Here is a 23,558-nt window from a genome sequence, read left to right on the forward strand (position 1 = left end):
TTCTGCGGTCATGAGCAAAGCAGCTTCAGCAAGCTGTATGCCTCCTATTGTTGATAGCAAGGATATCTTATGCTACACTTTTCTTACAATAATACCTTTCCGGTCTCCTGCTGGCTGAGGTACGCTCAGCACAGGGCCAATAACGGGCGCCATCAGAAAGCGAGGCGTCCCTTTCTTGGCATGGCGGTGGTTGTGAATGTCGGGCGATGGCCGTCGATACGTCCAGCAGGATGCTCAAATATGCCTTTTGCCCTCGTCATGCTTTCTCGCTGCCTTGTTGCGCGGAGGAGAGAAGAGCCCTCGTAGCCGATCAAGACTTGACTTCTTCTTAATCATAGCATGGTGGTCAAGTTTGTGCGCTTCCACAGTCTCTGCGACGGTACTGTCAACTGCGCTGTCGACGGCGTCGAAAGTTAATCCACCGATCGATGGATGCGGGCGAGACGTCCGCAGAGGTAAGCGCCCGAGGCTACGTTTAAAGCTCAGCTTCGCCCTCTAGCCGTTGCCTCCATCGCCTCCCGCACCGTTGCCGTTCTCCGTCGCCCCAGCATCATGCTTCGCCGCGGCAATGCTGACATGCTTGATCGCGAACCGTCCCGCGCCGCTCTCATTCTTGGACCTCAAACTGCCCTTTCGTTTCAGCGTCTGACTTGGCATGGGTCCTCGCGCTGGAGGCAGGTCATCCGCCTGCGCTCCCAATCGGACAGGGGATGCATGCGCGTCCGGAGTGCCATCAAGCTGAAGATTCCGCGACTGGCTTGTAATAGAAGCGGACGAGTTCCTGCGTTTCGTGCCACCCATCAAGGTACCCAGCACATCCTCGTCATCATCTTCCCGTCTCCGCTTCATTGGGACAGGTTCGGGCGGACTATGCTGCCGGCCCGGTGAGCCCTCGATTGGCACCGGCCTTCTATCCCGGCCGCGTTCGTGTGTATCCGGGCTCGTCTGTTCTTCGTTCGTGGGCTCCGTCTCCATCGCGTCGAGCCCAACATCAGTATCCGAGGAGCTACTGCCCTTGTCCTTCTTCGCGACCTGCATATCCCGGTCCGGACTTGAAGCAAGCATGTCTGTTGGATCCAGGCCGTACATACCTTCGTCTTCGTCGTCAGGGTAGTCCACAAGCGGCCGCACTGGACTAGCTCCGTTTGGCAAGCCGGCCTTCGCCGCAGTAGGGAGACCCAGAACCTCGTCGTCCTCCGCGTCATCTTCAGCGTTGAAGTAAGCTTCTTCATCATTGTCCATCTCCTTGAGACCTGCAAATCGCTGCCCGTTCACCATCTGAGCAGGCGTACCTTCCTGACTGTAGCTCACGTCTTCGGTGCCGTTGGAAGAAGGCACGTAACCCTGTTGCATCGCTTCTTGCATCGCATCATATTTCTGTACCAGCGCATTGAAGGTATTGACGTAAGTGATCTCCATCAAACGAGTCCGGTACTGCTCTACTAAGTGCACTATCAGCTGCTTGATACCGCTTCCCTGCCTGATGTACTCGAAGATTTCCAGACACGCTGAGTTGAGCAGATTGTTTCTTGGCATCGTCTCGTACACAATGCCCAGTATCGGTTCGAAGAGGCGATGCTGGATCAATTGGCGATTGTGAAACTCATCGTTCAAACCGACGCATGTCCGAAACCACTTCAGCGCCGTGAGCTTCATGTACTTGTGCGAACAGCCCAGCAGTTGCGCGATCCGCGCATGCAGATTCTCGCTCAAGATGAAGAGCTTACTGCGGTACGTATGTTGTCGCACGAAGAAGCTCAGCACCTCCACCAGATGCGTCATCAAGCTCGTCTCCTGCACGCTCAAGTCCCTCACTGTAGGTCTGAATTCGAGGTCCTTTAGCGGCTTGAACAACCTCAGGGCGGATTCCTTGTAGAACTTCTCGATGAAGGCCTCAGTCTGTGGCGAAACTTGCGGTCCGTTGCCACCCACACCGTTCATCGCCCCTCCTCGCTTCGCCATGATCTCGCTGTTAGCTTGACCGGCGCGCATCATCTCCAAGCCGTTTGTGCTCGTCGGATCCAGTAGAATCTTGATCGCATCCGCCATTTGGCTTTTCACGCCCAAGTCTACCTCCACCAGTAGCAGCTCAATGAGAGTGTCGGTGAGTGGTGTCACCTTCTCCTTCATGGAGTTGAATATGTGGTTGCGGACCATGTGCGGGTCGTGGTCAATCAGAGCTACTAAGATGTCCGTGCCGGCCACTCTCACTGCAGCATCGTGATGCCGTAATGCGAAAGTGATGACCGCGAAGAGTCCGTGATGTATGAAGTTCTGATACAGCTGCGCCCGACTCTGTGCTTGTATGTTCTTACTGACGGCGCAGCAATTCTGTATAAACAGTACAGCTTCCTTCCGCTTGCTCAGTCTGAACTCATCTGAACTGTCAGCAAAGATGTTGAAAAGGTCGTCCAAGAACGACTGATTCGCCTGAAGGTGATTGACAATATCGACTTGGTGGAAAAATATGAGACTGTTGAGAACGCTGAACGTTGGGTCGTCCAGTATCCGTGCAAGTACAACGTCCTTGAGGTACAACAAGCGATACGTGTAATGGATCTTCTTGCGTATCTCGGGATGCGCGATAGGTACGACTTCTTTGAATTTGGACGAGTCGGAGAGATATTGCCGGTGATTGGCGCGATGTGACGGAAAGTCTGGATCGTCTGGAAGCGTGAAGTTAGCATGTACACCAGCGAACAGGAAAGCGCAACGTCTAACTTACACTCTAGTGCGCCAACGACGCCCATAATTGCTTGATCCGTAACCACGAACTCGATGATCGACGTGTCGTTGAGCAGAATCAGATGCTTCACGATGTTGCACAAGCGATGCAGATCAGAGACCGACTCCCGCCGTTCTGCCTCTTCCACCAGTGGCGCAAGTTTTAATATATACATCTGCTCCGGGCTCATGACGAACTTGACCAGTGCGTCCCGGCCAGCCGGTGAAGTAGACGCACCTCTAATTGCGTTGTCAACTTCGTCCAGCCTGCCAAGCTCGGGCTGTGGAAGGATCACTGCATGGACAGGGTCTGGCAGGTCATCGGAGAGACCGTCATCCGGCGCCAGCGTGGACAACCGCTGTTGAATGTCGCTGACGAAGTCCCATATGCCAGCGCAACCTTCCGCCTCCTGGAAACTGAGCGCCATATCAACGCCATTGGTTTCAGTCCAAACGATGAGAGTGTCCTGCTGCTTTTGGTAGCCATCGTCCTTGGTAATATGCGTCTCCAGCAGTACTCGATCCGGCTCATCCTCGCTCACCACAATAATGCGGCCGTCAGGATTGTCTTGCGTCGACGTCGGCGTCTGAAAGATCTGTCCCGAACAGAAGCCGGTGCCACGGTCGTACCAGTCGTTATTCTTTAGCTCATACACTTTGACGCGCTTGCGCTCTTGCTGCAGTGACGACTGCGACAGTGCCATCCTCCCACGTCCTATGCGCCGTCACAGGCGGTGGGAGGCACGTTGCGCACTGCTGCCTACCGCCTCGGTGGGCCCATCGACGGTTTCCGCCCGACGAGGAAGGCACGCGCGATGTCGATGTGCGCGCAAACGTGATGCACTGGTGCTGCTGATGCGCGCGGTGATACAATGCCGGGCCGAGTCGGAGCGGTGATGGCGCTAAGGGCTCGATGGGATGGTTGGGTGACTGCCGGTGCTGCGCGCTCGGCCGGAGTGCTGCTGTTGAGTATTGATGTGCTCGACTATATGACGCGACTGTTGTCGCGTGTGCCGTGACGGTGTAGTGAGGTTCAGCGCGAAGTATCGCGGCGGGTCAGTGCTACCTTAGCGGGTGACGCAATTTGATGGGCGTTTCGGCGGTCGCGTGTCGCTTCGAAGCTTTTCTCTGCTCGACAGTAGGCGCAGCCTGTTGGAAGGGGCGGCGGTAAACCCTGCTCTTCCAATATGTATGGGACCTCTGCATGAACACCACAGCACGTCTCACGGTATGAGTTAGTTGTATTAGCACTCCCGCATGCTTTTTAACACTCCGATCTCCCGATATGCAGGAGAACGTCTAGAGGCCCAAACGCTGAACGCACGTCATGCTGAGTCTATTTTTGGCACAAGAGCGTGAACAAAGTGGCATGAAGGAAAGACATCACTGAGTAACCCTCTGCGACTGCACACATTTGCGCTCAGATCTCGGGCTTCTTGCCATTTGCAGCTAACATTGACGCAGTTCAAGTGGTCAGAGATGTATGATCACCTGCTGTCAGCTACAATTCCTAAGGGAGGAACCAAGTTCTACCATGGGTAGCCGAACGAAGCACTCATGGACCTGGTAAGGGAAGACGTGGCTGAATCCGACCAAGCTTTGCCTTTACGCGTGTGCATAGTTTGAATAAACGCGCTGCCAGGCCGACCGAGGGCGAGAAGACTTGCGATAAGTCGACCAGCAGGACGGGCCACTCTGTGATGCTGCGGAAAGTTCGCTGTAACATGGGTTGCCATAGTGGCATATGCTGCTTCATCACAAGCATACTTTTGGTGGTTACATAACTCATTGATTTAAACTAAGTCTTACCCGCTCCTGTACAAGGCCACGGTATCGACAAACCCATCTAGATTGTCTCCGTAGTACGCCAGATTTGTGCCGTCCTGCTCGATCATCTCATGCGTACCCACGGTATTCAGATTGTAAACACTGATCCCAGTGCTGTTCAACACCTCAAAGATACGGTATTGACATTGTTCGCCATTGCCTTGGTTCGAGCAAGTCGTAGAGTAATTGTTGAAGAAGCTGTAAAGACCGGCGCCGTAGACGAGAATGGTGGATGAGCCGACAATGCGGAGACCCCACGCATCAGCGTCCGGAATCACCAGACCATCAGCAGTGACCGTGGCAGTGGGGAACTGTGGGTCGCTGTACTGTGCCTGATATGGCCATGGGATCGGAGCGGATGGGTTGGGCTGGTAGTAGGGAGTTTCGGTCTGAATCTGGCCCGCGAAAACGTTCTGGGTGTTGGCGAACTGGTACTGGTACAAGGTGTGATGCTCAACAGCCGTGCCGACAAGCCAGAACGTGCCCGCAGTGCTTTGGTCGAGCAAACCACGGCCAGCGTAGATGGTGATTTGGCGCTGCTGCGGGTCTTCGACGTCGTGATCTGCGACCCACAACCAGACGTTCTCGAGGTAGAGTCCCGAAGATGACTGGGTGAGATGCATCGTCATGAATGCAGCAATGCACTGCTGGTTGAGGTTTGCCGAAGTGACGGTAGTGTTTGGCGTTGTCGGACATTGGGCGAGCTGCAGGTTCGAGCCGGCAAAGCCACCTACCCGAGAGTGGACGTCCCAAATACCCGATGGCGAGCTTGATGGAGAATTAAGGTTGTATTCGAAAAGGATAGCACCTTGTTGCTGGCCTTGCGTACTGACAATCATGTCGCTCCACTCGATCGAGCCGCTCTCGCCGGAGTTACCAATCCTCACAACGGGTTGCGGAGAGTTAATATTGTTGAAGAAGGCTCCGGATGACAGGATGACGCTGTACGACTCGCCAACGATACGAGATCCGGCCGGTATATATATCGTAGATGAAACAAGATAGTCGCCTTGGTCGACAAACAAGATCTTGTTTTGAGTCCTTGCAGAGACGATGGCAGCCTGCAGTGCAGCGGTGTCATCCGTGCGTCCGTTTCCGGTCGCACCTGCATCGCGTGCGGAAAGAAAGCTCGAGACGCCGTACTGCTGGTATTGCGGCTTTGAACGCTCGTAGTACTTACCGCCAGGTTGCAATAGCGATGCAGGTCGGGCATTGGGCGTGATGGGTCCTTGGAAGTTGGTAGGACCGGTCGGCGTGTACTGGTGACCCTCACCCCAGGCAGCGACTGTGAAGCTTCCGCCGGCCAAGTTTGTGGCGTTGTTGGCTCCAGCAACGGCGTATTCAACGTTGCTGAAAACAACGTTCTCCAGGATCAACGAGCCAGCAGCAGGTGGTTGAGAGGCTGGACCATGCGCTGTTAGGATGCCTGTCACGGTGTTCGAGATCTGTGAATCGATGAATGTTACACTGCCTACGCTCTGGGCCGTCGAACCGCCCGACGCCATATTGAGGCCAATGCTGCAGTTGTTGATGCTGATCTAAAAGTACGAACCGTGACCGTCAGCGTTGCTTCAATCAGAGACTTAGGTTCATGGTTAGGAACTCGCGTACGCTTTTGTAAGTCCAGCCCCAGTCCCAGATCTGATCTATAGCCGTTACGGCGTTGTTGAAGGTGAGGTTGCGCATGGTAAACTGCTGGTTGCCGAAGACCGCACCATTGAGGCCACCGTTAAAGATGAGGTCATTCATGAAGCCGCCGCTGCCGCTCTCAATGAAGATACCCTGGTGCTGTGTGCCAGTGGCAGTACTCATCTGGAAGACCACATTTTGTATGCTGGTTGCCTGTGCAGTCGGCCAGTGTATTCCAGTGATTGCACTAGAGGCTGGGACAAGCGTCATGTCCTACACCAGCGTTGTCAGTCAAGCTCTTTATTACTGTCACCGGTTTCGTCTAACAATTATGAAGTTACGGATCTGTCTCCAGAACACATTGGTTGAACCAAATCCAAGGTTACCACCTGCCACGTACTGGTCGCCGTCAATCATGCCAAGTCCGCCTGCAAAGTTGGGCAGTGCACGGATAGTAGGCAAGCAATTGGGGTTGCCAATGAGCTGGGTGTAGTAGTAATCGATGATGCTCGCGCTGATGGCGTAAACACCAGGTGGGAAGTACACGATCGCTGGAGTCACGGTCGTGGCGCCGCCCTGGGCCGGACTAAGCCTGCCACCACTGGAAATGGCATTGTTGATGGCTGCAGTGTCATCCGTAACTCCGTCTCCTACCGCACCAAAGTCTTTGACATTCCTGAATACTTGATAAGTATCTGGGCTCGGGTTGAAAGCGGCAATGCCCTGGTGCTTTATGTCGGCGAGCCAGTAGTCGCAGGTTCCAGTAGTTCCTGTAGTTCCCGTGGTCATCGTGCTTCCGGTAGTGTTCGTGGTCCCCGTAGTTCTCGTGGTATTCGCGGTAACCGTAGTGATCGTAGTAATCGTGCTTCCCGCAGTTCTCGTGGCATTCGCAGTGACCGTAGTGAACGTAGTAATCGTGCTTCCTATGGTTCTCGTGGTATTCGTGGTAACCGTGCTTGCCGTGCCAATTGTGCTTCCCGTTGTAATCGTGCTCCCCATCGTAACCGTGCTTCCCGTTGTAACCGTGCTTCCCGTAGTACTCGTGCTTGCCGTGGCAATCGTGCTCTCCGTCGTAAGCGTGCTCCCCGTGGTAACCGTGGTTCCCGTGGAGGTTTCTGTGGTCGCAGTGGTCGAGGATGCCACAGAGCTCGTCGTTGGTGTAAGAGGGCTTTGATAAGGTGTTCGACTTGGACCTTGGTATCGTGTATACCTGAACGCTGTAAGCTTTGAGCCCTAGTTGGGCGATAGAATAGCTGCTTACGGCTGGAACTGGGACAGCATGGAGTGTACATATCCTTCCACTTCTGGAATGCGGAAATGGCCATGTTGAGCAACTGCACCGCCAACGACGGCCAGCAATGGTGCAAGCAACGTGCACCGCATTCTGAGTGTCTCGAGGTTGTTACAAGGAAGTAGAGAGGTGAAGAGAGAAAGCGAAAGACTGCAGTGGTGAGAAGGATCATGGACTACTTACGTATATAGCCATAACAGCATGGCGAGCAGTAGTAAGACCACAGACCAACCATGTTCGACATGCCCTCGGCACGTTTTCGATATACTTTGTAGACTGGTATCGTTGCCCTTAGAACTACGTCTGATGTGCATGCTTAGCCAGGCACCCCACCACCGAAGCGGCGAACCGCAGCGAATCGCGATCAATGAAAAAGAGCTTCAGGTAAAGAAAGTCATGATCGACCGTGGTCGATGACCGCAATAGAGGAGGCTGTCTGCATTGCTCATGCAGGCGTGCAGCATGTTGCAAGCGTGCCGTCTTCCTAAAGGGCTGGTAACTGCGGAGATCAACACAAAAAGTGAGAATGACGAAGTCATACTCGCAGCCACATGCAAGTTGAGCTGGGGCCACACTGCGGGGTTGGAGGCGGGAAACAGCCCGTCGTCCCGTCCTCGGTTCAGTACGCTCCTTCCCTTTGGGGCAGTCACTTTGTTAGCACTAGTGACGAAGCGGCTGAAGAGCGCGGCTGGTCGAGACTGTTAATGGTTAAATCGTGAAACCGAGTGTGTTGAGAGCGTATTCCAGGAGATGAAACACACCCGTCGGCATCGCAAGCCACTGCCAGCGACCTCTTCGTTATGCAGGTAATTCAGCCAAGCATATGTTGGCTGTGGGAGCCGCTTTAGTTTGTAGATGTCAACAGCCTGTAGAGGAGGAGTACAGTGCGGAGACAGGACGGATGAATCATGTTCGCATATAGTTCCTGCTGTCTTCGGCCGGGACGCTCATAGCTTGCTCGCTTGTTTGCTGCTGGTGTCTGGTAAAGCTCCACTCATCTCGAGGATCGATTGGCTGGATGTTTCATCCTCGTTAAGAACTGCTTCCCGCCCTCCGGCTGTATTCCACCATGCAGCACAAAGTTGCGATCGGTCAGCGTCCATCTCGCCGCTGATGAGGACCTGCCAGTAATGCTCCCTGCAGCGCATTCTCATTGAAGGCTCCACCACTCTATTGACGAGCACTGCAGCTAAGGGTAACCACTCGTCAAGCAAGTCTAGGGGCAATTGCGGCAGTGCGTCGACAATGGCAAGTATGAATACAGCTTGCTCGGAAAGGTCAGCTGTTGCGTCAGACGGAGCCTTCGCATCGTGGACAAGACGCTGTTGAGGAAGCGGCATGGTTGAGGCATGCAATGCTCGCTCATGTAGCAGCTCGAGCATCACTGTCACCAGCATCGGCTGCATTGCCGCGAGTTGAGATGGTGGTGTTGCCAGTTGCATAAGCATCTTGAAGGCAAATCGAAACTGGCGCGTCGACAAGTTGTGAGGAAACACCGCGAATAGGGTGCTCATATAGGATGGCAGCCCCTTGACCGTAATATCAAGGTTCTGGGGTGCTGAAAACGTGGCGAGCATTAAGCTGTGTGCGGCTTCAAAGATCGGAAGTAGGTTGTTGTTGCCGCCTGAGGTGAGATATGGTGCCGCAGAGGCGACAAAAACCTCCTCGGCTACATGCTGAGGTATCAGTAGGGTGAAATGCTCGGCTACGCCAAGGAAGAATAAGTCCAGCGAACGGTCAACCGGATGAGCTGGGACTCGTCCCAACTCCGCCGGCTTGATTGTTTGTACAAAAGTCAATGCTTCGCGCGGATATGCGGCCAGGATGTCGATGGCCGTCAACTGCACAAAGACGTATTGAGGGAATGTCGCGGAGCTTTGTCGTGATGTGATGAAGTACGTATAGCGGAGGACGTGCAGCGCCTGTGCCGCGACTTTGGGTGCCACTACCAGTGCTGTTAGTCAAAGTGCATAGCAGTAGTGAAGGTAAGCAGGGCTGACTTGTAACTCCTCCAAAAGGATTCTCACTTAGTCCTCGGCTGAGTATGCTGCGCATGATGATGACCGTTGCGAATAAGATAGACTTAAGTAATCTCCACAAAGCTGGCGTTGTTGTGCTTAACGTCTCCGTATCCAGGTAAACATGCTCTTCCGAGGGATCGATCTCCGAGAGCTTGATATGCCGCCACTGCATGTACAACGTCCTGGCAAACCCTTCAAGATCATCAAGCACGGCTGTAAGAAGCCATGACTCTCGGATGTGCTCCACCACGTGACCAATTAGTCTAGACAGCGGACCCAGTGACGCAACAAGCGGACTCCTTAAGGCCGTCTGGATTCGTTGAAACGATGGCGAGCGTTCCCGCCACCCGAACTGAGTCTGTGATACAGCCATGACATCTGCATCCACCGTGCCGAGAAAGTAGGCAGAGCGCAGCCCTTCACTGGCGTGGAAGGTTGAGCGCATGAGTACGGGTAGTAACCTGTCGTAATCCAGTGTTGATTTTTCATAATCCGCTATGATTGGGAAGCAATGGTTCAGAACCATCGTCAGAGTCTGCTGACCGAGCTCGTCATCCTGCGTCATGTCCTCTAAGGCTGCATTTACAGCAACGATCAATCCATGCTCGAGCGTACGCCTTGCGCTGCGTGGCAGGGTGGCGTCCTCGACGGCGTCAAAGCCCAGTAGAAGGCCACCAATAACAATTAGATGCCTCCATCGTGGTGAATGCTCGTCTGCTCCGCTAACGACAGCTCGAATCCAGTCGTCCTTGGACAGTGTGGCCTCCAGCGGCTCAGAAGACCTAGGAGGGGTACCCTGTTCACGCAGCGCTCTCTCGTGCCGGGTCAGTGTCTGTGCTGCAGAGTGAAATGCGCTCAAGCATTGCGTGCAGGTTCGGAGTCCTTGTGGGTCTGCCCATACTGCCGGCGACGAGAGAAGCTGGCTTGTTAGTAGTGTGACATTGAGAGGATTATTCAAAGTCGTCAGTAGTGAGGACGCAGTTCCGAGTAGCCTGTAGAACGGTCTCGTCAGCCTTACCGCGACGCAAATGATCAGATGTTCGACATATACCTTGGGGTATCTTGCTGTTCAGAGTAGCTCTGCAGGGAACGCAGTAGGGTGCCTAGCAAGCGGTTGGCGGACATGCCGTTATCGAGGACAATGTCGGACACCAATACAGATTACCTAGACACGTTATACCAACATGGTGGTCTCAGATAAATGAGCGTCTGCAAGCAACCTGTTACAGATCGGGTGAAGTCGTGCTCTGGTGAAGCCGAGGCTCCACGGTCGGCTCCAGAAAACCACGCGCCGGGCGATCAGACCGACACTGACGCTCGCTGTCAGAATACCTTGCGATGAGAGTAGTAGCTCGAGTTGTGTGTGGCTTCTTGGTCTTCGTTTTCGTTTTCGTTTTCCTTTTTGTTCACGATCTCATCGCTTATCGAGCGAGGCTGTGCCACTTCAGATTCGCCACGAGCTGGATAAGCGCGTACTCCTGGGGGAGCGTGTGCGTGTTTTGTCGCAAAATCACATGTAAAGCCACAACAGCGCGCAGTTCGCTGAGTGGTGATTACCTTATTGTTCACGCGGCCAATGATCGTACAGTAGTAGTTGGACAGACGAACTTATAACCACCATCATGGACGGCCGGACAGAGACACCGCAGATAATCAGCGCCACCACCGTACTGTCACTACTCTCAACAGTGGCAATCCTGGCAGCAGCGTACGGTGCTTCCGTGAGCCTTTTGCCGAAGACCGCAGGCACAAAGATCCGCATCCTATTCGTCTGGCACGCTTTTGACGCGCTCATCCATCTCATACTCGAAGCCAGCTACTTGTGGAACTGCTTCTTCTCATACACTACGAACACCTCCGGTCTCTGGCAGCCAAATAAACCGTTCGTGTCCCCCTACCTGCCACCCAATGTGTACTTCCTTGGGCGTGCCGACCGCATATACGGCGCAGACTACGGCTCCTCACCATTCAGCGCACTGTGGAGGGAGTACGCCAAAGCGGACCGGAGATGGGGCGGCAGTGATCTTACAGTCATCAGCCTCGAGCTCCTGACTGTTTTCATTGCTGGACCAATGGCGTTGTGGATCTGTAATTCTTTACGGACACAGCGCCCCGACTCCTGGTTCTGGATGGTCGTGCTCGCCACCGGAGAGCTTTATGGCGGCTTCATGACTTTCGCGCCGGAATGGCTTGCAGGAAATCCGAATCTTAACACCACCAATTTCATGTACCTATGGGTTTATCTGTTCTTCTTCAACACTCTCTGGGTGTGGATACCGCTCTGGATCCTATGGGAAGCGTATCAGCGGATTTCAAACAATGCGCTCTTCGTTCGGCAGAGTGCACCCATATTGAGAGATAGCGATCAGAAACGGAGAGTAGACGAAAGCACGAAAAAGGTCAAGTGAATGCGGTGAATGAGTGGACTACATTTACACGTCATCTCTTGGTATCTACCGAGTAGTCACTTATTCTGGAAGTCCTCTTTTCCAGGCCATTTGCGCATCGTCAGTATCTTATTCAAAGGCCAGCCTGAACCGACGCAGTTATGCTTTCATGGCTCATTTCTTCCACTTCCCTGCGTCCTCCACGCCCTTGCCTGCTTGGTTGCCTGCATCCTCGATGCCGTCGGTCACGGATTTCAGTCCATCACCGGCCTGTTTCGTTCCTACGTGGAAGGGGGTGGTTCCATTAGCGTTCACTCCACGGTAACTGACAGCTAGGTACTGCGACTGCGCACCGGTGGTGTTGTTGACAGTGTCACCCAGACCACGACCTAGAGCACCAAGACCGCCGCCCACCGTACGCGAGACGCCGCCGGCTGCATTGCCGAGCTGTTCGCGCACTGTCAGTCTATCACTGTTCCTCGAGCCTTATCACGTTCAGCGCATACGGTGGAGGTTACACCCTTCGCGGCCCCTTCCGCGCCTTGATCCTTGTTATCGAGAGGCATCCTATCAGTAAAGTTGATATATGGCTTACGAATACTTGATCCCATGAATAGAGCCGGTATTTACCACCACCGTGGTAGAAATCTGAGCTTATGTGCGCCTCCCAGCAGTGTGGCTACGTCACACACGATCTGCACTGTGACGTGACGAGTAGCGCGGCGCAGCAATCCTAGAGTTCTCGCCTTCACTCTCGAGACGCTTTCGTCCAACGACAAGTGGCTATGACAGTCCAGCGCGAGACCGAGACTCTTCGTGCGCCTTTAGCCGAAGCTTGATACACTCGATTGCAACACCTCGATGCGGCAGGTGGAGTGAATCGAGCTTGCCAGGTAGAGTTGCTTGACCTGGTGTGCAGACAAGAAGTCTGACTTCGAACGTGCATTGTATCGTAGATGTCCGTCTGTGTCAAACGTTATGGGGGCCTGCTCTGCCATATTGCTCCGGCGAGCTGGGTGAGAAGATGAAACTCCATAAATCGCCTGGTCTTCTGGAATGGCTTGAGCTTTGAAATGGCGCGATTCACTAGCCTATCGTTACGCATGCTTTAACCCTGACGAGTTGGACAATTAGACGACGCGATATCATCGATCTCGATCACGCGCGTCCGTACGTGCAAGTAGACGTGGACCGGACGTTTAGCAATGATAAGGAAGCAGAGCGTAGGAAGATGGTCGTTCAGAAATTGTGAATGCTCTCTCGGTCCGCGATAGTGTCGGGACTAACCAGATCTAGTACGCAGCGAAAAACAGCAGGACTGCTTTGCGCATAAAGTGACCTTCCGCTGCTCCCCCGCCTAAATCGCTTCCACAGCTCATCATCTTCAGCCAGGCCGGAATTCGCTTATCACCACGTGACTTCCACCTTATCGCGTTAAGTCGCGCTTCGAGATCGAAGTGAGGGGCAGGCGCAGCTTGAGGAAGCCGCGAACCACGGTTTGTTTGCGTCTGTCCACAGTGACGGGCAGCCGCCCACCCCAAGGGTGACCGGCGACGGTGTAACATACCACGCTCAGAATCCCGTTGTACTCATCACAAATCTTCTTGGGGATGGACTCGAGCTACAGACCTCAATCGCCAGATCTGTCATCGTATGCTCCACAATCGCCTGACCTCTCTGGGTTAAAGCCACAAACCACGGAGTATACTGGTATACCCATACCACAGTTTGGGAGTGCGTTCGGCCAACACTATCCTCAGGACAGGTTCGGAGGTGCCTTCGGTGGCGGTGGCTTCGGTGGGCCTCTCGGCCACGCGCCGCCTACTTCAATACCGCAACAGCCGGAACAGTACCACATTCATCACCAGCAATCGGGTATGGCGGCCGCGGTAGGACGGCGATCGAAGCAAAGCGTAATGAAGGAAGACGAATATATGCCTGACGCTCCCACGAGTAAGAGGCCACGGAAAGGACCAACACAGAGCATAAAGGCAGAACCGCAGCATCAACATCAACCAACCTCAAGCAACCCGACCCGAGGTGTGGAACTAAGAACCTCGTTTCCGGTCGCAAGGATAAAGCGCATAATGCAAGCAGATGAAGATGTCGGCAAAGTAGCGCAGGTGACGCCCCACGTCGTTAGTCGCGCGTTGGAGCTGTTCATGATCGATCTTATTTCAGCCTCAGCGGAGCAAGCCAGAGCCGCCGGCGGTGGCGGCGGAGGGAGCAAATCGGGGAAAAAGATTCTCGTGCAGCACATGAAGAAAGCTATATTGGAGGGAGAGACGTTCAGAGACTGGCTGCAGGATACTGTGAATAAAGTGCCCGATGCGCCCAGTAAAGCGAAGAAGGAAGCTGGCAGCGACTCGGAGGACGCGAAGCCGAAGAAGACCAGAAGAGGGAAGGCGAAAGAGTGAGGATGCTATCATAATCTTTCATCTTCCCTCGAGCATGACATACACTACATCCTGGCCGAGAGTAGGCCAGATGCGGTAGACGGGAGTGGTCCTTCGTCCGACTCTGAGCGCAATTGACACGCCCTTCTGGACCTTCGAGTGACACCGACCGTGCAATGCCATGCCGCACGCGTGGACAACGGCGGCAACCAATGTCTTACCAGGCCATCTACTGCTAGCAAAGCACTTCTAGGCCGTGACGAGGAGATCAAGGAAAGGATGAGAATCAGCGCCACTATTCGCTCCTCCGGACCAACATTACTACATACTTCATACACCTGAGGAGGGTGGATGTTCGCTGGCCGGTACAACCACTCTTTAATTCGCTACGTTGATCAACATTGACTTTGTAATCAAATACTCATGGATTCCCTGCGTGCCACCCTCCCTCCCAAAGCCACTTCCCTTGACACCACCGAACGGCGACTCGCATGCACTCAGCATACCCAGATTAATACCCACCATACCTACCTCCAGCGCTTCCGCCACTCGCCAGCTGCGAGCCATATTTTCAGTGATTACGAAGCTGCCAAGACCGACATCGCAATCGTTGGCCAACTCGATCACCTCTTCCTCTTTCTCGAACTTGTAGAGCCCTAATACCGGCGCGAAGGTCTCCTCTCGGGTAGTCAGCATCTCCGTGGTCATGCCGGTAATGAGCGTCGGCTGCAAGAAGTAGCCGGATCCCATTCCTTCCATCGGCTTGCCACCATACATCACCTGACCACCGTGCTTCTTGGCGTCTTCAATATGGTTCATTGCTTTCTCGACTGCACGCTCATGAGTCAACGGACCAACGAACACGCCATCCTCCGTTCCAGCACCAACTTTGAGCGACTTGATGCGTTCCGTCAGCTGCATCGCAAACTCGTCGTAGATTCCACTCTGGACGAAGATACGATTTGCCGTGACGCAAGTCTGGCCGGAGTTGCGAAACTTTGCCAGAATGACAGCGTCTAGCGCAGTGCTTATCTTCGCATCATCGAAGACAATGAACGGACTGTTGCCACCGAGCTCGAGACTCAGCTTTTTCAGAGTCGGCGCACATTGTTGCATGAGCAGCTTGCCCACACGCGTACTGCCTGTGAAAGACAGCTTGTGAACCTTTGGGTTTCGGCAAAGCTCCTCGCCCACCTCCGCGACAGTAGTGAGTGATGTAATGACGTTGATGCTGCCTTTGGGAAAGCCGGCTTCCTCGGCGAGCACAGCCTGGGCCAGAGCAGAGAGTGGTGTCTCACCAGCAGGCTTCCACACAGTCGTACAACCTGCCGCAAGCGCAGCGCCACATTTACGCGTGATCATGGCAACTGGGAAGTTCCAAGGTGCCAGGCAGGCCGCCACGCCTACGGGTTGCTTGAAAGTGACGATGCGCTGGTTCAGGTTTGCGGGCGGCACGACCTCACCATGCGTCATCTCGGCTTGGGTTGCGAACCACTCAAGGAAACTGGCGCCATACACAACCTCGCCCTTAGCCTCTGTCAACGTCTTGCCGTTCTCAAGCGTCATGATCAAAGCGAGATCGTCGGCATTCTCGTGGCAGAGGTCAGACCACTTCCTCAGCATCCTCGCGCGCTGGCGTGCAGTCGTCTTCTTCCATGTCTTGAAGGCTTCATGGGCAGCATCAATGGCTGTCGCCGTATCCTGCTTGTCCATCTCCGGGAGAGTGGCGAGCTTGTCCAGTGTTGCTGGGTCGACCACATCGAAGGTCGACTTTCCAGAAGCCGAGTCGACCCATTCGCCATTGATCAAGCCTTTGTGCGGTAAAAGCTTCTTGTTCTTGACATCATTCAATGTCTTCTTCTGCGATACCATGATGGCGAGAGAGTATGAGCAGGGGTTTGAGATGCGTCGATGGGACTGCGTTTGTGCAACAGATCAAGTACCTCTTGGTTTGACAGAAAGTAATCGCGAAGGAGGAAAATAAGAGACCTACCGTCGCCGTTCAAGTGCACAACGAGACCAAAGCCATGTTGCCGGAGCTGCATGCGGGGAAGGTCCTACCGCGTGCCTACCTACCTAGGTACGTATATCGCCGCGTACAGCCCGCAGTGGTGCCAATGCTGCCTGGCCAGCAAGCATGGTGACCTAACAATCAGACACCGCAGGTCGTTTGTCACGACGAACGAGCGGTTAGGGTATGGTAAGAGTCTGTGGCTCCTCAATGGCAGTGACGGCTGCACATCAACGTGGGATCGTAATGCGATACCAGAAGTCGAAGTGGTCGCTACCCAAGAGTTTGCCTAGATGAGTACATATCTGGGCATCTAAAGTGCAAGTGAGAAAGGAGGAAGAAGATGACTTTGATTGTCGCTGAGTGTCCATCTATCTGCTCGCATTACTTAAGACTGAGGAATCTGCCTTAGGCACGTCCCTCTTCCTCGCCGCTAATGGAATAGCAACTTGGCTCTAACGGCAGACCCAATGCTGACTGCAACGCTACCTCTGTTGCCCATCCTCCAACTTTCTTAACCTTGTGTCCATTTTCCGGCAATGGCGTTTGCGATCAATTTGCTCCGGTCTTATAGGTAGCTGCCCTTACTGCTGAAGTCTTCTATCCATCATCATGGACTCGGCAGAGTCTATACCGGAGACTGCATGGTCAGCTCTGGACATGCTTGCTCAAATACCCATATGGGCTTGGGCACTCGGTGCGGTCATTGGCGCATTCGGTACTATTGTCTTGGTATTTCCTTTCTGCCGTGTTTCATAAGCAAAAGACATGCTACCCATTGTGTCGTGTTATGATGACTGAGTGCCATACTGACCGTGTATGACCAGCCTTATATCTTGTTACTTCTGTTGGCGCCCACACCAAGACCGCCTAGAGCTTCAGAGAAGCAATACATTACCGTGGGCTCCAATGGCAAGGCAACACAACCACAAGCCCTTCCTTGTTGGTACGACAACTATGTCGCACTCAAGGAGATGGTGCGACAAAAGCAGATACCGGCCGAAGAAGCCTACCAAATCGGCGAGGCAGAAGTGTTCATGAGTCTCGTCGTGCCTGCTTATAACGAGGAGCAACGGCTTAGCGGCATGCTGGAGGAGGCTGTGGAGTACTTGGAGGAGCAGTACGGTCATCACGGCACGAAGAGCAAAAGCAGCAGTAACGGTTCCTTGCAAGCCAGTGGACGACAAGCTGATCCCAGACGAGGCTGGGAGATCATCATTGTAAGCGACGGCAGCACCGACCAAACGGTGGAGACGGCATTGTACTTTGCGAAGACGCATATGCTGAACAAGCCTGCGCCAACGCCGAAAGGTCCATGGAACGGTTCGACAAGGCCGACAAACATCTTGCCTGGGACGATACGAGTGGTGCGGTTGGAGCAGAACCGTGGGAAAGGTGGTGCGGTGACCCATGGCATGCGGCATGCAAGAGGCACTTACGTCGTCTTCGCGGACGCAGACGGAGCGAGCAAGTTCAGTGACCTTGGCAAGCTCGTGGTGAGCTGCGAGCAAGCGAAGGACAAGCAAGGGCGTGCCGTCAGTGTAGGCTCTCGGGCGCATATGGTTGGCACGGAGGCAGTCGTGAAGGTGTGTTACGCTGCTGGCATGATCTTTGTGCGTTTTCGCTGACATGGCGTGCAGCGCTCCTTCCTCCGCAATTTGCTCATGCGTGCCTTCCATCTCCTGATTCGCACCCTCACTACACCCCGGACGGCTAAGATCAAGGACACACAATGCGGCTTCAAGCTATTCACTCGACCATCTTTACCATACATCGTGCCGTTCATGCATTCCGAGGGTTGGATCTTCGACGTGGAAATGCTGATGCTGGCCGAGAGCGCCGACATTCCTGTGTTAGAGGTGCCGATTGGGTGGAAGGAGGTCATGGGAAGCAAGCTGAACGTAGTGAAAGACAGCATTGGGATGGCGGTTGGCTTGGCTTTGTTACGACTATGCTGGGGTTTAGGCATATATCGAAGAGATTGAGTGAGTGCCGTAAGACGTACTTTGAGGACGGCACCGCCTATCTCCCAGTGATTTGTCCATCACAATCTCTCACCACAATCGTGCTTGGCTCACTTGCGCCTGCTGTGCATGGAGACCTGGACAAGGCAGGCACGACCCACTGGGGGACCCATTTAGGCCCGCCTCAAGAGAGGAGTGTCTGTAACAACCTGACCCCTGCGCACAACTTTCTAGCAGCAATCGTCCGAAACCTGCCACCATAGCGCTAACAACATGTCGCCGCCAAGCACTCCAGAGAAGTTGCCGACAGCGTAAGGAGCTTGAGGATTTGGACATCACCCACCAAGAGCCGTAGCTGACAATATTACAGGAATCTGTTCGACGAGATTATCATTGTGACAGTGGGCAAGGAACTCAAACCATTCAAGACCTTCAGCCTGCACAAGGGAGTCGTGTCCTACTACTCCGGCTACTTCCAGGCTGCGCTCAAAGAAAACACCTTCCAAGAGGGTCAGAGCAAGCGAATCGAGCTACCGGACGAAGAAGTCGAGACCTTCGAGCACTTTGTTGGTTGGCTGTACACGCGTGTGCTGCCTGGCAACAGCGATGACTATACGGCTGAGTACAATGGTCTGATTAAGCTATGGATCCTAGGCGACAAACGCCAAATCCCGCTACTCATGAACGTTACCATCGACGCAATGAGGGATGTTCTCGTCAAACGGTGGATACTGCCAAGAATGTCTCTCGGTTTGATATGGGAAAACACCGCCCCGGGTGCACAGCTGCGTCGTTTCTGGATCCACCTTATGGCTCAGGTAGGCCTCCGGAGCAGTCTTAAGGACGAACACAAAGAATTCTGGGTGAAGGATGCGCTGTGGGATGTTTTCCGAGCATCGTATGAGATGTGGCGTAACGGAAGGGCAACCACGCTAAACAAAGATGCAATCGCCAAGCTTGATCTCTGCGAGTACCATTGCCACGAGGACGGCCTGAAGTGCGAAAAGGTAGCGTAAAGCTAAGTGCGGTTTCATCAGAATTCGGACAACCGAGAAGAGTCTATCAACAACGGTCCCAGCGAAGTGCAATATCATGGCTCTGGAGAAACTACATCCTGATATGGCTGCCGCTAAATTAGCTTCGACAAGCGTCCCACTCCCAGTCCCAGTCAGTCAGTATCACTCTGGTCTGCTTCCACACCTCTGTGGCAATAACATGGTCGCAGTCGTATCCCAGGAAAGTCCCAAGAAGCCTGGAGGTATAGCCAAGTCTCAACCTTGTGTACGACCAGTAATTGTGTATGAGTCTCAAGAGTGCTGAGGATGCCGGCTAGGCTGTTTGAAGGACACAATATGGCCAATACCGTCAAGCGTAGATCCTGGTTGGGCAGGTATGTGGAGGAAGTGCTTGAGCTAGGTCGATGCACTTGTCCAACGACGTGTTCGCCAGTATGACGGGCTACCTGGTGTAATCTACGATTTGTTGTTCTGTTACTTCCGAACAGTGAACTGCCAAGGTATTCATTCATGTCGTCTGCACCGTGCATCTGGATTAAGCCAGCATCGTCAGCCGACGCTATGTTCGACGTTCAGCATCCGATTGAGTGGCCACAACTGGCCTTCTATGAGGCACACTAACCTCGAGAAGCAGAAGCGATCTCGAAAGCTGTCCCGAAAGTTACATGTTCCGTGGTCCTCTCAACCACACCCTCTCCACCCACACCTCCGTCTCCGTCTTCACTGTCAGCCCGCCCTCAGCGCCAATACTTTCGCCAACCTGTCTGAACATGGCGTCTTCGCCCTGCTCTGCCAGAAGCTCTGACAACCGATTCCGCTCCCCTGTCTTGGCGCAGTTCCAGGCCGTCAGATTCAAGGTCGGTCTGACCGTCTTCTCGACAAAATGCCTGATCGCCTGGTCATTGGCTAGCTCAAGTGCAGAATAGACGACATCGTCAGCGATGATTTCACGGGCGACCGTGTTCTCGGGCTCTTCGCCGAAGAGGTCGGCATCTAGTGTGCTTCCTTCTGTTGTCGAAGTCTGTCGAGTATTGATGGTGCTCCTTTCTTTTACTACATACAGGTTGCGGGACAAATGTCCGCCTGCGCCGAAATCTGGGCGGCAGCCAGAGGTGACAGTCTGAAGCCGTCTTTCCACCCGGACTTCCAGAGTACCGGCTGAACATTGGTGGGTGGCAGAAAAGCAGCCGTTGTCGTCAAGTTTGCGAGCCAGGTTGCCACCAAGGATGAGAGCCGCGTGCATCGCCGGGTTGTTCGAGATAAGGGCTTGCCGGCATGCTTCGGTATTAGCGGCGCTATGGTTTGCGCACGGGCTACTATAATCGATCCAGGTCATGTCCTGAATCTGAAGGCCTCCTTCTTCGTCCGCCTCTGCCTGGGAGAGCTCGCGTCGTTGAACTTGGTAAACGAAGTGGTATGGATCGTCGAAATCCTCGCTATCATCTTCGTCCTCTGCCTCACTGGAAGCGTAGGTTTGTGCTTGAGCTTTAGCCCATTGATCCATGAAGTAGTGGAAAGTCTGCGCATTCAGCGTCTTCCCACCAGTGTTAGGACGACCATCTTGCCGAACCTCAATTTCCGGACTTGCGGGTCGGTAGGCAGTTGCGAGATCAACCGCGTGATGTTGCGGGGCTGGCCCTGCGCAGTCCGTTAGGGAGTCAGCTCGTTCGCTTGTCGGTGCCTTCTTCGTTGGATTAGTGCTCGAAGCAGGCCTTTGGCAGTCCTTGGCTGAAGAGTAGGCTGAGGACTGGACAGGCGCGTAGACGATGGCTGTGTTCACCGCTTCTTTCACGGCGTTGTTGAGTGTATCGACAGCCTCCTCTCGACCCTGCGCGGCGCGAGTCAGAATCTCTTCGTCGAACGACAATTCCTCTAGGACTCCAGAGACAAGCCTGAGTCGGCTTCGAAGCGTATCTGTGCTTCGTCTTTTGCCGGCCATGTCTTCATAATGGTCCGTGACCTCAGGCCAGTGAACTCCGCCGCTGCGCCAACGAATCAAATGTATGTCCTCTGGCAAGATACGTCCAGCTCTCCGAGCATTAGACACGAACTTGGCAGCTCTGTGAGTAGGAACGGCGCGATGAATGGATTCTAGCATTGATTTGTTCTCCGATCCAGTCATGAAAGCCCGCTGACTTGGATGACAATCCGCTTGGATCCTGGTACGTGGCAGACCTTCAGACACGGCCGCCTGACCCGCAGGATTACTGAGGCTAAGTGGCCGCCTCTGCTCTGTCTTCGCAGAACAGAAAGGAGCTTGATGCGGCGAGCCGCTACCACGATGGGCAGCCCTATGCTCTCTTAGCTCACCTGCTATCGCTCGAGGCTCTGAAAGCATTGTGGAGATAGCTGCACGGCCGGCTAAGCTGTTAAGACTAACCGGAGGTGGACGGTCGACGCCTTCTTCGAGTGCTTGGTCTGAGTCTTTGTCGACATGTTGTTTGTTGCGAGTGTTCCGCTCCTTCATGGCTTGAATCCGCTGCTGCCGAGCTTTGGCCGCTGAGTCTGACTCCTCTGGTGTTGACGTTGGCGAAGAGTTCACAGCAGCAGCCAGAGCTTCGGCTGCGACAGGCAAGTGCTTTGCCGTCGTTCCATGATTGGGATGTTGCTCCTGGGTCTGCGCGCCTCTCGGTAACGTGGCCTGCTTGCTAGAAATAACAGGCTGGTCCTTAGTCCTTGGCTGATCGAGCTCGGAAAGTCTACGCTTTGTATCAAGGGCTTGACGACGTTCATCATCCTGACGACGCTCTACATCCAGGTACCGTTCAAGCCTCTCCTTCCGGCTGCCCGTCGCCTCCGCACTCGGTCGCTGCTCTTCTTTGCGCAGTTTTAGCCCCTGTTGCGGTCTCTCCAGGTTCGGATGTTCAGGTCGGTGCTCGGCAGCTGTTTGACGCTTGCTTTCAGCTTCTAGATAGCGCTTCCCAGTTAATTGCCTCACGACCTCCGTCTTGTGAGTCACTTCCTGACGCCTACGCTTCGAAGCGACTGCCGCCTCCTGCTGTCTCTGTTTGTTATAGCGGTCTGCATAGCTGCTTGTAGTATCCGCAAATCCACCACGTGTATTCAAAGCCCGATTTGCCGGTGCTTCGCTTTGCTCGGCGGGCTGGACTTTGTTAGGAGGTGTAAAGGTGGATTCGGCAGGCTCGTCGCGCCGTCGCTCGCGGGTGCCTCGAGTCATCTGCGGGTGCAGGACCGCCGAGTTGGTCGATACAGCTGAGCTAAACGACGTCTCTGCAGTCCCGAATGCCTCGCGTAATATAAATGCATCTTGCTGCCGCGCTGCTCGAGCTCCTCCGTCCAGGTTTGCCGTGAGTGGTCTTTTTGAGGTCGTTGTTGCCTCCGGTTCGGCGAACGCCATCTTGAGTTGCTTCTCGTGAGATGCACGCCTTTCTACCTCATTTCCGTCATCTTGCGTCAGGTCTACCGGCTCTGCAGCAGCATCCGCGCCATGGTTGGTTGCGTGGGCGGAAATACGCCGAGCCAGCGCCTCTTCGCGAAGTCGCTGGGATATCAGGCGCTGATTTTCCTTTTGCTCATTCGTGAGTGCTGTTGGCGCCGGCATGAAGTCATGAGCTGGTTCGATTTCGGCCAGCGGTCTAGGTGAGTGCCTTTCCGGCCTCTCCCCTTCATCGTCGCTGTCGTCGATTACAATCAGGATGGGCTTCGATCGTATATACTGAGATTTTGGCAATGGCCGTCCGCTCAAACACCACAAGCGCCCAATCGCCGGCTTCTCGTCGACGTCTTCCAGCTTGACCTTCTTTGCCGCCGACTCGTAGTGCTCTGCCTCCTCGACCTGGTCTGGGAGAAAGTCCACATTATGGTCTTCCATATTGCGCTTGAAGGCGCGGGTTATGTGGTTGCTAGTGGGTGTGGCTGGAGAATGAGCAGTTGCCGGAGCCACGAAGCCGCTGCCAGAAGTAGCCGGAGAGTGAGCCTTTGACGGCGTCTCAGATATTGAGGATGGCTTATGCGCCACTATGATGTTGTCACCGATATCGTCATCTAGACCAGATAGCCATTTCCAGCCTCCGTTGGTCATATCACTCCAAGAGTGATAGGGCTGTGCCACCATTGTGCCCATGTCACTCATTCCCCAAAGGTGAAGCGCCTCGGAGGATTAGTGGTGCTTGAGGGTGGATGCGCGCGAATGAATGCCGCTCGTCAGACTCAGGATATCCTCAGCGAGGCTGGAGTGGTGAAATGACGCTCGAATAGACCTGCCCACAGAGAGTTTCGCAGAGTGTTGATCTTGCGAAAGATCAAATGCGTAAGTAGGTGATAGCGGTAAA

The 23,558-nt window shown here is 54.2% G+C and overlaps 11 protein-coding genes across 11 annotated transcripts; 4 read left to right on the forward strand and 7 right to left on the reverse strand.

Annotated features, from left to right (window-relative positions):
• Positions 1–495: 495 nt before the first annotated feature.
• Positions 496–3,428, reverse strand: BAUCODRAFT_22318 (uncharacterized protein; the record flags this gene model as incomplete). The annotated part of the gene is made up of 2 exons (XM_007675259.1): positions 496–2,666; positions 2,726–3,428. 2 exons carry the CDS (start codon positions 3,426–3,428, stop codon positions 496–498), a joined length of 2,874 nt encoding a protein of 957 aa, XP_007673449.1.
• A 514-nt stretch (positions 3,429–3,942) lies between these two features.
• Positions 3,943–4,558, reverse strand: BAUCODRAFT_31302 (uncharacterized protein). The gene has a single exon (XM_007675363.1). The coding sequence runs from the start codon at positions 4,458–4,460 to the stop codon at positions 4,254–4,256; it is 207 nt and encodes a 68-aa protein (XP_007673553.1). The 5' UTR covers positions 4,461–4,558; the 3' UTR covers positions 3,943–4,253.
• BAUCODRAFT_65863 (glycoside hydrolase family 55 protein) lies at positions 4,530–6,969 on the reverse strand (the record flags this gene model as incomplete). Its single annotated transcript, XM_007675584.1, has 3 exons — positions 4,530–6,089; positions 6,163–6,453; positions 6,508–6,969. The coding sequence occupies 3 exons, from the start codon at positions 6,967–6,969 to the stop codon at positions 4,530–4,532; spliced, it is 2,313 nt and encodes a 770-aa protein (XP_007673774.1).
• Positions 6,970–8,101: 1,132 nt separating this feature from the next.
• On the reverse strand, positions 8,102–10,617 carry BAUCODRAFT_573282 (uncharacterized protein; the record flags this gene model as incomplete). Its single annotated transcript, XM_007675882.1, has 3 exons — positions 8,102–9,416; positions 9,472–10,484; positions 10,544–10,617. 3 exons carry the CDS (start codon positions 10,615–10,617, stop codon positions 8,419–8,421), a joined length of 2,085 nt encoding a protein of 694 aa, XP_007674072.1. The 3' UTR covers positions 8,102–8,418.
• Positions 10,618–10,817: 200 nt separating this feature from the next.
• BAUCODRAFT_31308 (uncharacterized protein) lies at positions 10,818–12,289 on the forward strand. The gene is made up of 2 exons (XM_007675364.1): positions 10,818–12,160; positions 12,233–12,289. The coding sequence occupies exon 1, from the start codon at positions 11,115–11,117 to the stop codon at positions 11,898–11,900; it is 786 nt and encodes a 261-aa protein (XP_007673554.1). The 5' UTR covers positions 10,818–11,114; the 3' UTR covers positions 11,901–12,160; positions 12,233–12,289.
• On the reverse strand, positions 12,273–12,971 carry BAUCODRAFT_388564 (uncharacterized protein). Its single transcript, XM_007675883.1, has 2 exons — positions 12,475–12,971; positions 12,273–12,420 (listed from the first exon to the last, which is right to left on the reverse strand). Exon 1 carries the CDS (start codon positions 12,823–12,825, stop codon positions 12,628–12,630), a length of 198 nt encoding a protein of 65 aa, XP_007674073.1. The 5' UTR covers positions 12,826–12,971; the 3' UTR covers positions 12,273–12,420; positions 12,475–12,627.
• Positions 12,972–13,489: 518 nt separating this feature from the next.
• Positions 13,490–14,296, forward strand: BAUCODRAFT_146013 (uncharacterized protein; the record flags this gene model as incomplete). Its single annotated transcript, XM_007675884.1, has 1 exon — positions 13,490–14,296. One exon carries the CDS (start codon positions 13,490–13,492, stop codon positions 14,294–14,296), a length of 807 nt encoding a protein of 268 aa, XP_007674074.1.
• A 357-nt stretch (positions 14,297–14,653) lies between these two features.
• Positions 14,654–16,147, reverse strand: BAUCODRAFT_146014 (uncharacterized protein; the record flags this gene model as incomplete). The annotated part of the gene is made up of 1 exon (XM_007675885.1): positions 14,654–16,147. One exon carries the CDS (start codon positions 16,145–16,147, stop codon positions 14,654–14,656), a length of 1,494 nt encoding a protein of 497 aa, XP_007674075.1.
• A 418-nt stretch (positions 16,148–16,565) lies between these two features.
• Positions 16,566–18,397, forward strand: BAUCODRAFT_388070 (glycosyltransferase family 2 protein). Its single transcript, XM_007675886.1, has 3 exons — positions 16,566–17,018; positions 17,114–17,872; positions 17,927–18,397. Exons 1-3 carry the CDS (start codon positions 16,899–16,901, stop codon positions 18,269–18,271), a joined length of 1,224 nt encoding a protein of 407 aa, XP_007674076.1. The 5' UTR covers positions 16,566–16,898; the 3' UTR covers positions 18,272–18,397.
• BAUCODRAFT_387901 (uncharacterized protein) lies at positions 18,398–19,597 on the forward strand. The gene is made up of 2 exons (XM_007675887.1): positions 18,398–18,561; positions 18,621–19,597. Exons 1-2 carry the CDS (start codon positions 18,524–18,526, stop codon positions 19,264–19,266), a joined length of 684 nt encoding a protein of 227 aa, XP_007674077.1. The 5' UTR covers positions 18,398–18,523; the 3' UTR covers positions 19,267–19,597.
• On the reverse strand, positions 19,570–23,501 carry BAUCODRAFT_388387 (uncharacterized protein). The gene has a single exon (XM_007675888.1). The coding sequence runs from the start codon at positions 23,357–23,359 to the stop codon at positions 19,928–19,930; it is 3,432 nt and encodes a 1,143-aa protein (XP_007674078.1). The 5' UTR covers positions 23,360–23,501; the 3' UTR covers positions 19,570–19,927.
• Positions 23,502–23,558: the final 57 nt, after the last annotated feature.

This window comes from Baudoinia panamericana (assembly GCF_000338955.1).
Source record: "Baudoinia panamericana UAMH 10762 unplaced genomic scaffold BAUCOscaffold_3, whole genome shotgun sequence".
NCBI lineage: Eukaryota > Fungi > Ascomycota > Dothideomycetes > Mycosphaerellales > Teratosphaeriaceae > Baudoinia > Baudoinia panamericana.